We start from the raw sequence: 10,381 nt of genomic DNA, 5'->3' as shown, positions 1-10,381 counted from the left end.
TTAAAAGCAAGTGCTTAGTTTCGAAACTTCGATTTTACACCGAGCATTTCCCAGGTCCTGAACAACAACTGAATTGCAGGGTGGAGCAGCGGTAGAGTTGCCGCCTCATAGCGCCAGAGTCCCAGGTTCAATCCCGACTACGGGTGCTGTCTTGTACGGAGTTTGTACGTTCTTCTCGTGAACAGCGTGGGTTTTCCCCGGGTGCTCCAATTTCCTCCCACACTCCAAAGACGTACAGGTTTGTAGGTTAATTGGCTTGGTATAACTTGTAAATTGTCCCCAGTGCGGGATAGTGTTCATTTCCGGGGATCGCTGGTCAGTGTGGACTCTTTACCATTGGAAGCAGTAACTGGGCAACTCACAATACAGCATTTTGCTGGAATAACTCAGCTGGACAGGCGGCAGGCATCTCTGTTTATCCTAAGATGCTGCCTGTCCCACTGACTTACTCCAGCATTTTGTGTCTACCTCCGTTGTAAACCAGCATCTGCAGTTCCTCCCTTCACAACTCCAAATATAATCATATTCAGTCATAATTGTGCAAAATATTTATTTTTCATACATATAATTTAATGAAACTGATGACATTTTCCTGTCAAACATACACAATACAGTCATACAAAAAAGCACATTCTATATATATATATTTAAATATATATACATGTATCATAACACCATTACAGCACTGATGCATGGTTTGAGATAAACGATGCTTTGATTTCTCTTTTGTTCTGGCTTTAAAAACCTTTCCTGCTGAAAATATTTATAAAGAATTCTTGCGAAAGCCCAGGGAAGGAAGATTGGGAAATGATTGAGGTGGGTCTCAGATCTGTGGAGGGCATCTTTCAGATGGTTCTGTCAGGGTTCTGCAAAGTTTGGCTGGTTTAAACCTGAGTGCCAATGACACGCATAATCTCCTTCTGGATTTTGGGGTCCTGAGTATTGATGTTGGCGTCACCAACTTGACCGTCCTCATACCTGCAAACGACAACGCCAGGTTAGTCAACGGGAGATGGAACGTTAATTCTATGAGCTTGGACGATTTTCGAAAGTCCAAGCAGAGCAACAAGCAGAAAAATTGTTCAGGACACACACACACACACACACACAAAGTGCTAGAGACGGAATAGGTGACATTTCGGGTCGAGTCCTTTCTTCATAAGGGTCTTGACCCAAAACGTCATCTATTCCTTTTCTTCAGAGATGCTGCCTGACCCGCTAAGTTAAAGGCCTGTCTGGGGTGGGAGATTGCAACCTTCACGTGGCCCGCCCTGTTTCGACGAATGCAATCAACCCGGCGTGCACAATCAAATAAGATCAAATAGAACAAGTTGTCCCACAACTTTAGGCTGTGCACGCCTTAGAAGAAGGGCCTGTCCCACTTTCATGACCTCTGCCGAGTTTGCCCTCGACTCATACTCGCAGCATGGTCGTCACAGGAGGTTGTAGGAGGTTGTAGGAGGTCGTATCTCGGCCTCTAACGATACTCACACAAAAAAGAAACGCGTGCAGACGTGGTCCGAGACAGGGCAGACCCAAATGTTCCCGTGTTTCTGGAGGTCTTTTGAAGTTATAACTACGAAACATAACATAACAAGAGAGAGAAGTTGACACGACACGATTTCATCAAGAATCTTTTAGATGAGAAAAACATTTTTCACACAGAGAGTGGTGAATCTGTGGAATTCTCTGCCACAGAGGGTAGTTGAGGCCAGTTCATTGGCTATATTTAAGAGGAAGTTAGATTTCGGGACGAAACGTTGCCTATTTCCTTCGCTCCATAGATGCTGCCTCACCCGCTGAGTTTCTCCAGCATTTTTATCTACCTTCGATTTTCCAACATTTGCAGTTCCTTCTTAAACATCGAGAATCAGTAACCCGTTCCTGCTTTCTCCCCGTATCCCTTGATTCCGTGTTTACTAGATTCTGTGTTCACAGTACCCATGCTTGGTGAATAAATAGGTTATTTAACAAGTGTAAAAAATAGCGCTAGCAATCCACTCCGAGCTGTGGAGAACGCAAAGGAGATTCCTACCTTCACAAAGTGCTATACAATTCAAGTTTCGACTCTGTAAGAATCTGGATTGAATGGGTCTTGTCTGTAGAAGGAAAAAAATGGATATTAGTCTCCTGAAAGCAGGAGAAATGGGTGAATTATACCGCCCAGGAGGCCGAGAACCGACGGAACTCATTTTCTGTTTCAGTCTACATGTATATTTTATGTGATGAAGAATAAATAGATTTTTGATGGAAAGTTGTGGCTAATATAGGTCACAACTTCACTCTGTGTAATCGTATTTACATGTGCATGAACGCACACACAACCATACATGCACACACCTGCACAAGCACACGCCCTTTTATACATGTATGTACACACACTCCCAGACACACGTTAACACAATATAGCTAGAGGGTGTCTTTCTCTCTCTCTCTCTCTCACACACACACGCACACGCATACACACGCACACGCACACACGCACACGCGCACACGCACACACACGCACACACTCGCACGCGCACGCGCACACGCACACGCACATACACACACACACACACACACACACACACACACACACACACTCCCACACGCACACACACTCTCTCACACTCACACTCACACACGCACACACACACACACACACACACACACACACACACACACACGCACACACACGCACACACACACACACACACACACACACGCGCACACACACACACACACACACATACACACACACACACACACACACACACACGCACGCACACACACACACACACACGACACAAACACACACACACACACACACACTCACTCATTCTCACTCACACATTCTTTCAATTATAGCAGCAAATTACATCATCATCGGCAGTCAGTTGAAACGAGTATGACTGTCATCTCATGGAGGACACCTGTGCGTGACTTTGTTTAACGTGGGGAGACTGGTGCACAGACAGCCACCCCACACATGGTCCTTGACAGATCAGGGTCAGGATCCAGTGGCACGGAATCCAAGACGACTGGAGACCCTTTCCTGCTGCAGCCTTCCCAGCCGTTGTGACGCTCCACTAAGGCCAGCCATCGTCCTCCGCCTGTTCCACCGTTGAGGTCTTGGTTGGATTGGCTCTCTGTCAGAGATCAGACCTCCCCCTCGACCTTACCGCCATGGGTGGCCCTACCAGGAGCATGGCTCCAGACGGCATCGCTCTCAGGATCTCAGGTCCACACAAGCTTCTCCACCACGACAAGGGGACAATCCAGTAAATTATAAGCACAATGGGGAGCTGGTGTGGAGGGAGGGGGGGAGTTTGTACCATTGTAAGCGCCCTTTACGTGGCAGCTATTTGCATACCTTGGGCATGCAGGCAAAGAATTTCACAGTGCAAAATACAAAGGGTGACAGAGGCGGCAGGCACAGGCGGTGGGAAGGAAGTGGGCTACTAATACCTGGGGAATCGTGTTCATCCTGTTGTAACGAAGTACCAACTCATCCTTGGACGGCATGCGGTGTTGCCCTTTGCCCATTCCTGCAAAAAGCAAACGCTCCTTTAGTCTTCCACCTCGCAATCGACACCATGGCCAGCTATTTATTACATGTACACACAAATGCTGGAGTAGCTCAGCGGGACAGGCAGCATCTCTGGAGAGAGGGAGTGGGTGAATTTCCGGGTAGAGACTGAAAAAGTGTCTCAGGCTAAAGTGTCTCGTTATTCAAAAACAAACTTGTTTTATTTCTTTCCTGTTGAAAGCTTCTCTCTCTGTAGATCCCACCTGCCCTGCTGAGTATTTCCAGCATCATTGATTTTTTTTAAATATATATATACCTTTGCCAGTGTACCATTTTATATACCCTTTCATATTTGTCTACCTGCTGGATTCATAGACAGTTTCTTCCCAGCTGTTATCAGGCAACTGAACCATCCCACAACCAACAAGAGAGCAGTCCTCAACTATCTACCTCATTGGAGTATCTTTCATTGGACTTTCCCTTGCACTAAATGTTATTCACATTTTACCCTTTAAGATGTATCTTGTACACCAGTGACTGTTCCAGCTGCTGCGGTCAGGCAAACGCCTCCGTTGCCATGCGGTGAGAACAGAGAGGTTGAGAAGGAGTTTCTTCCCAGAGGCAATTCGGGCTGTAAACGCCTATCTCACCAGGGACTAACTCTACTGAACGTTTTTCCTTCCATTATTTATTATGTAAAGGAATATGTGTGTTATGATTGTGTTTATAATTTGTTTGGTTGTTTTGTTGTTTGTCTTTTGCGCAAAAGTCCGCGAGCATTGTCACTTTCATTTCACTGCACATCTCGTATGTGTATGTGACAAATAAACTTGACTTGACTTGACTTGACTGGGTCTAAAAATATTGGTTGCCAGGAGACAAAGGGGGCCCACTTGCCATCGGGCAAGCTGACACCCTGGCCAGTCCACCACTGTTGTACACTGTGGGTGACTTGATTATAATCATGTATAATCATGTAATAAATCCTCTCCAAGACAGACAGACAGACAGACGTGAAGCTCACCGTTTGACCTTAACGTTTTTACAAAATGTTAAATGGTCAGCTCGACATAGACTACAAGACCTACACCAAACCCAAACCAATTAGAAGCAGACGAGGGCATTCGATCCAATTTGTGATCCCAGCTACAAAGACAGATGTGTACAGCAATTCGTTCTTCCCCCGCACACACAATGAAAGCATGGAATAATCTCCACCCAACTATAGTTACCCAACCAGATGCAACTACATTTAAAGTAGCTCTTTCTTCCCAATAACCCTTTCTGGCTTAAGCCCTCCCTTCACCACCTCCAGTTTAAATTCCATTTGGAATATTTTGGAGGACCAAGAAACCAAGAACCAAGATGTGTAGTCTCTCTGCAGACTAGTTAGCACGCAACAACAACATTTTTCACTGTACACCGGTACACGTGACAATAAACTAAACTAACTACATCGCAGTGGCCAGATCGAGGGCAAACAGAAAGATCACTTACCTGAGTAACCGAATGAAATGCTGGAGATGGGGCTGAGATAGATGCCTTTGCCATAGGCTGCACCGTGCAGCTTGTAAGAGACAGCAGTGTGATCGTTACGACTACAGGTGAGCAAATACTTGAACTGTAACCAAAGGCTTCAATACATCACAATATTTACATGGAGACCAGGCTGCACCATGTACCAACGTTGCACTGGCTGGAAATCCCACATGGAGTTGTGAGGCAGAGAGAGGCAGAGAGAGAGAGAGATAGAGCAGAGATAGAGAGAGAGAGAGAGATAGAGAGAGAGAGATAGAGAGAGAGAGAGATAGAGAGAGAGAGATAGAGAGAGAGGTAGAGAGAGAGAGAGATAGATAGAGTGAGAGATAGAGAGAGATAGAGAGAGATAGAGAGAGATAGAGAGAGGGAGATAGAGAGAGAGAGATAGGTAGAGTTGAGAGATAGAGAGAGATAGAGAGAGATATAGAGAGAGAGAGAGAGAGAGATGGAGAGAGAGAGGAGATAAGAGAGAGAGATAGAGAGAGATAGAGGAGAGAGAGAGAGAGAGAGATAGAGAGAGATAGAGAGAGAGGGAGAGAGAGGGAGAGAGGGAGAGAGAGGGAGAGATGGAGAGATGGAGAGATGGAGAGGGAGAGGGAGAGGGAGATAGAGAGATAGAGAGAGAGAAAAGGATGCAGCAAGGAAACAGGTCCAAGTCCACACTGACTGTCAAGCATTCATTGACACTAATCAGGTTTAGTTTAGTTTAGAGATACAGCGTGTAAACAGGCCCTTCGGCCCACCGAGTCCGCACCGACCAGCGATCCCCGCACACTAACACTATCCTACACATACTAGGGACAATTTACAATGATACCAAGCCAACTAACCTACAAACCTGTACACATTTGGAGTGTGGGAGGAGACAGGAGTACCCGGAGCAAACCGGGCAAGTTACGGGGAGAAGGTACAAACTCCGTACAAACTTGGGTTTAATCCTTCATTAAACCAATCCAATTTTATCCTCTCTGTATTCTTATCAACTCTGCCCAGATTCTACCACATGGCCACACGCAAGAGGCAATTTAACGAGGGCCAATCAACCCACAAACCTTTGGGATGTGGGAGTAAACCGGAGCACCCAGAGGAAACCCACGAGGTCACAGGGAGAACGTGCAAACTCCATGCAGGCAGCACCCGAGGTCGGGATCAAACCCGGGGCTCTGTGGCTGTGAGGCAGCTTACAACCCAGCGATATGAATATTGATTTCTCTAACTTGCTCTCCCTCTCTCCCCGTCCCTCCCCCATCCTAGTTCTCCCACGAGTTTCACTGTCCTCCTGATTACGTTTACTGTTTGTATGCCTCGTTGTCAGCTTCCCCTCAGCCAACAATACTCTCTTGCATATTTCCTTGATCATCGTCTGCTTTGATCTGTCCTTTTCACACCTTGTGTTTTTCGTACCCTTTCCTATCTCTAGTTTCCCTCTCCCCTGACTCTCAGTCTGAAGAAGGGTCTCGACCCGAAACGTCGCCATTCCTTCTCTCCAGAGATGCTGCCTGTCCCGCTGAGTTGCTCCAGATCTTCCCTCGTTACACTACTGTTCCCCTGAAAACAACCAAAGTCTATCTCTTTGTGATGCCTTGGTGAATTCCTTTGGCAACTGCACCATCCTTTTCAACCCCATTTTCCTTATAAGGCAGGAAACTGTGGAACACACTGAGAAAATGATCCATGATATTCTTGACGCATTTGCCCAGAGATTGACGTTATGAGCGGTCCCATTCGTAAGAGAATACCTACTTGTAATTTAGTGTAAGATGCGTTGACCAGGCCATTCCTCAGAATCGAATGCCAGTTCTCAATGTGTGAGCCGCTGAGAAAGAGGGAAGATTGAGACAAATATTAGCAGAGAATATTATTAGAGAGTAGCTTTAACCGTGCAAGAAAGGAATACCAATAATCGAAGATAGATACAAAATGCTGGAGTAACTCAGCGGGACAGGCAGCATCTCTGGGGAGAAGGAATGGGTCGTGACTCTTCTTCAGACTGAGAGTCCGGGGAGAGTAAGAGACACAGTGATCTATCTACATAATAATACATCTATTATGTAAAAGAATAGGTGTGTTATGATTGTGTTTATAATTTGTTTGGTCGTTTTGTTGTTTGTCTTTTGCACAAAAGTCCGCGAGCATTGCCACTTTCATTTCACTGCACACCTCGTATGTGTATGTGACAAATAAACTTGACTTGACTTGACAGAGATATGGAAGGGTGTGGTGTGAAAATGAGACATCAATGGAGACGAAGGTCAATGTAGAATAGATCATTGTTTTATACACTGTATTACTCTTTGACTGTGACTCAATGGCAGAGGTCGGTGACTTACTGAAAGGCGAAGGTGCTGCCGTAGAGTTTCTTGGCGGTACGGAAGCGAGCCTCCTTGGCGGGCGGGCTGCTCAGCAGGAGAAACTGATGTGATGTGTGCATGAATTTCAACTGCTGTGAAGATAAAAGACATGGCAGGTTCACAAAGTCTTGGCAGCTTGGACCCCCCCCCTTGCCCCCTCCCCAACTACAGCCAAACACTCCACAATAACCTGCCACTGAAACACCCCTTTTAATATTCATTTACATCACATTGTAATGAGGAGCAACGGAGGCGCAGCGGTAGAGTTGCTGCTTCACAGCGCCAGAGACCCAGGTTCCATCCCGACTGCGGGTGCTGTCTCTACGGAGTTTGTTTGTACCTTCTCCCTGTGACTTTTCTCCAAGGTTTTTGGTTTCCTCCCAGAAGACTGCAAAGACCTATATGTAAAATTGTCCTTGGTGTGTATAACGTGGTGTTAATGTGCGGGGATCGCTGGTCAGAGCGGACCCCTTGGGTCCAAGGCCTGTTTCCGCCCTGTTTCTCTAAAATAAAATAAACTAAAAATAACGGCAATATCTATTGGTCATCCTTAATTGCTCTTCAATATGAGGGCGACCTAACTCCTTGAAGAACAGGAACAGAATTCCCACAGTGCTAATGGCAGGCAGACAGAGTTCCAAGACTCAGTGACAAATGGCGAAACGACGACATATTTCCGAGATGTATTTTGGGAAGTGGGATGAAACAGGTACATCTGGTGGGAAACCAAAGGGCCTCAGGAAGAACGTGCAAACCCCACTCAGACAGCACCGAAGAACAGGCTTGAACCTGGGTCTCTTGATAAATCAGGTAGCTTTGCTCGCTACAACACTGCGCCTCCTTCGGTTTCATCATTCCACCATCCATTGTATCGTGATTTCATGCAGAATAATTTAAATCTCTCACTTAAGCACCTGTCCCGCTGTACGAGGAGTTTTCCCCTGATTCGAGCTCGGAGAATGCCCGTAGCGGGTCCGTAGGAATTCGTGGATATCTCGTAGCGGTTCGTACGAGTAAAAAGTAACAATTTTTTTCATCACGAGTATTTTTTTTACTTGTGGACATTTTTCACGGGGTTGAAAACACATCACGAGTTTACCTAACGTTACTCGTGCGAGCCGCTATGGGACATCCACGAGCTCCTAACTAACCCGCTACGGACATTCTCCGAGTTCGAATCAGGGGAAAACTCGGGAGAACTCTTGATTTACCTCGTACAGTGGGACAGGCCCTTCAACAATGCAAAGCCACAGCTGAATGGCACCCAAACGCTCGCCGATCAATTCAACGGAATGAAACCACTTACTCTGCTGAGCGGCAGCTTCACAATATGGGATCTGTTGCTTGAGATTATCCTTGGAAATAAAGATGAAAAGCTCCGTTATAGTTTGGCACAGTTGCCCAGTCACGCATCTCTCCCTCCCTGCCCCTCTCTCCCCTCCCTACCGCTCGTTCACCAGTTAAAGTCAACAGAGTCGTACTCATAGAACGTACTTTGAATAACAGCACCAAAAATGGCGGTGCCCGCACGCACAAAGAATTTCACCGTGAAGTTGCACATGTAACCAAAAGAAACACCATTGACACGCTGAATTATCGTAAGCGCAAGTGGATTGTTATGACATCAAGGTTCAAGGTGAAGGGGAAAAGGTTCAATTGTTCACACAGTGAGTGTATGGTGGGTGTATGGAACAAGCTGCCAGAGGAGGTAGTTGAGGCAGGGACCATCCCAATGTTTATGAAACAGTGAGACAGGTACATGGATAGGACAGGTTTGGTGGGATAGGGACCAAACGCAGGCAGGTGGGACTAGTGTAGCTGGGGCATACTAGTTGGCCGGTGTGGGTAAGTTGGGCCGAAGGGGCTGTTTCCATGCTGTATCACTCTATGACTCTGTGAAGGTGCTCAGGAAGAATGACATCACAGAGACTGCTGCTGGATGTGCTCCATTGAGAGCATACTGACATACTGTGTATGCGTGTGGTACACCGCTGCACAGCGGCTCAGAGGAGTTGTCCAGAGGGCCATTGACACGCCCAGAGGATCCTTACCTTGGAGGACTTACACAGTTCCCGCTGCCCAAAAAAAAGACATAAAGGACTTCCCACCCCGGACATATCCCTGTTTGAACTGTTGCCGTCAGGCAGACTATTACAGATCTACAAGGACAAGGACGAACAGACTAAAAAACAGTTTTTACCCCACTGTTATAAAAGCACTAAATGTAGCCGCCAAGGAATGCAGGGGCGAGACATACTAAGGGACTGTGGTAAACTGTGAAATCGACAGAAGGATGGAGGGTTGGGTGTTTATGCGTGCTATTTTCGTGATATTTATTTTAGTTGTTTATCTTTTAATATTTTACCTTGTATGTATCGTTAGCTTTTAGAAATGTTTGAATGGTGCACTGACTGGCTGACATTTTTAAATTTTGTTGTACATGGTTCATGTTACAATGACAATAAAGAAACTATTCTATTCTATTCTAACCTCATTCGTACATCCTATGCAGGGATCTACAGTGCATCTGAATCCATTCATTTCCTGCTGGAAAGGTATTATGCACTTGGATATGCAGGGAATGGAAGGATAAGGGCTATTTGCAGGTAGGTAAGTGATGGTCGTGGAATCATGTTCGGCACAGACATTATAGGCCAGAGGTCGTGGTTAGATTAGAGTAGAGATACAGCATGGAAACAGGCCCATTGACCCACCAGGTCTGTGCTAGCCAGCCATCGATCACTCATGCACAACACACCTAGAAACCTGCATGTCTTTGGAATGTGGGAGGAAACCGGAGAAAGCACACATGGTTAGAGTGGGAAAAGTACAAACTGCATACAGACAGCACCAGTAGTCAGGATTGAACCCGCATCTCTGGTGCTGTAAGGCAGAAACTCTACCACTGTGCCACCGTGCCTTCATGTTCTACAATCTACACTACCAATACCACTCAAAGCTCTAACCCTGTTGTCAACAA

At 46.2% G+C, this 10,381-nt stretch overlaps 1 protein-coding gene across 10 annotated transcripts in view; it reads right to left on the bottom strand.

Moving 5' to 3' along the window:
* Nucleotides 1-536: 536 nt before the first annotated feature.
* LOC129713677 (protein mono-ADP-ribosyltransferase PARP6) overlaps nt 537-10,381 on the bottom strand; it is a 57,726-nt gene continuing 47,881 nt past the window's right edge. For 2 of the 10 annotated variants that reach the window (XM_055662927.1, XM_055662931.1), the window contains 8 exons: nt 8,708-8,756; nt 7,381-7,493; nt 6,794-6,866; nt 5,009-5,132; nt 3,448-3,530; nt 2,036-2,099; nt 1,492-1,576; nt 537-978 (listed from right to left, as the gene is read on the bottom strand). In XM_055662927.1, coding sequence (XP_055518902.1) covers nt 885-978; nt 1,492-1,576; nt 2,036-2,099; nt 3,448-3,530; nt 5,009-5,132; nt 6,794-6,866; nt 7,381-7,493; nt 8,708-8,756 — 685 coding nt within the window. In that variant the 3' untranslated portion in view covers nt 537-884. Of the gene's footprint in view, nt 979-1,491; nt 1,577-2,035; nt 2,100-3,447; nt 3,531-5,008; nt 5,133-6,793; nt 6,867-7,380; nt 7,494-8,707; nt 8,757-10,381 lie in introns of those variants that run through there. The other 8 variants (XM_055662930.1, XM_055662929.1, XM_055662926.1 and 5 more) reach the window with 7 other exon arrangements.

Source organism: Leucoraja erinacea, chromosome 36 (genome assembly GCF_028641065.1).
Source record: "Leucoraja erinacea ecotype New England chromosome 36, Leri_hhj_1, whole genome shotgun sequence".
Classification (NCBI taxonomy): Eukaryota; Metazoa; Chordata; class Chondrichthyes; order Rajiformes; family Rajidae; genus Leucoraja; species Leucoraja erinaceus.
The sequence above is the reverse complement of the archived record's forward strand: the minus strand, read 5'-3'. Positions and strand labels throughout refer to the sequence as shown.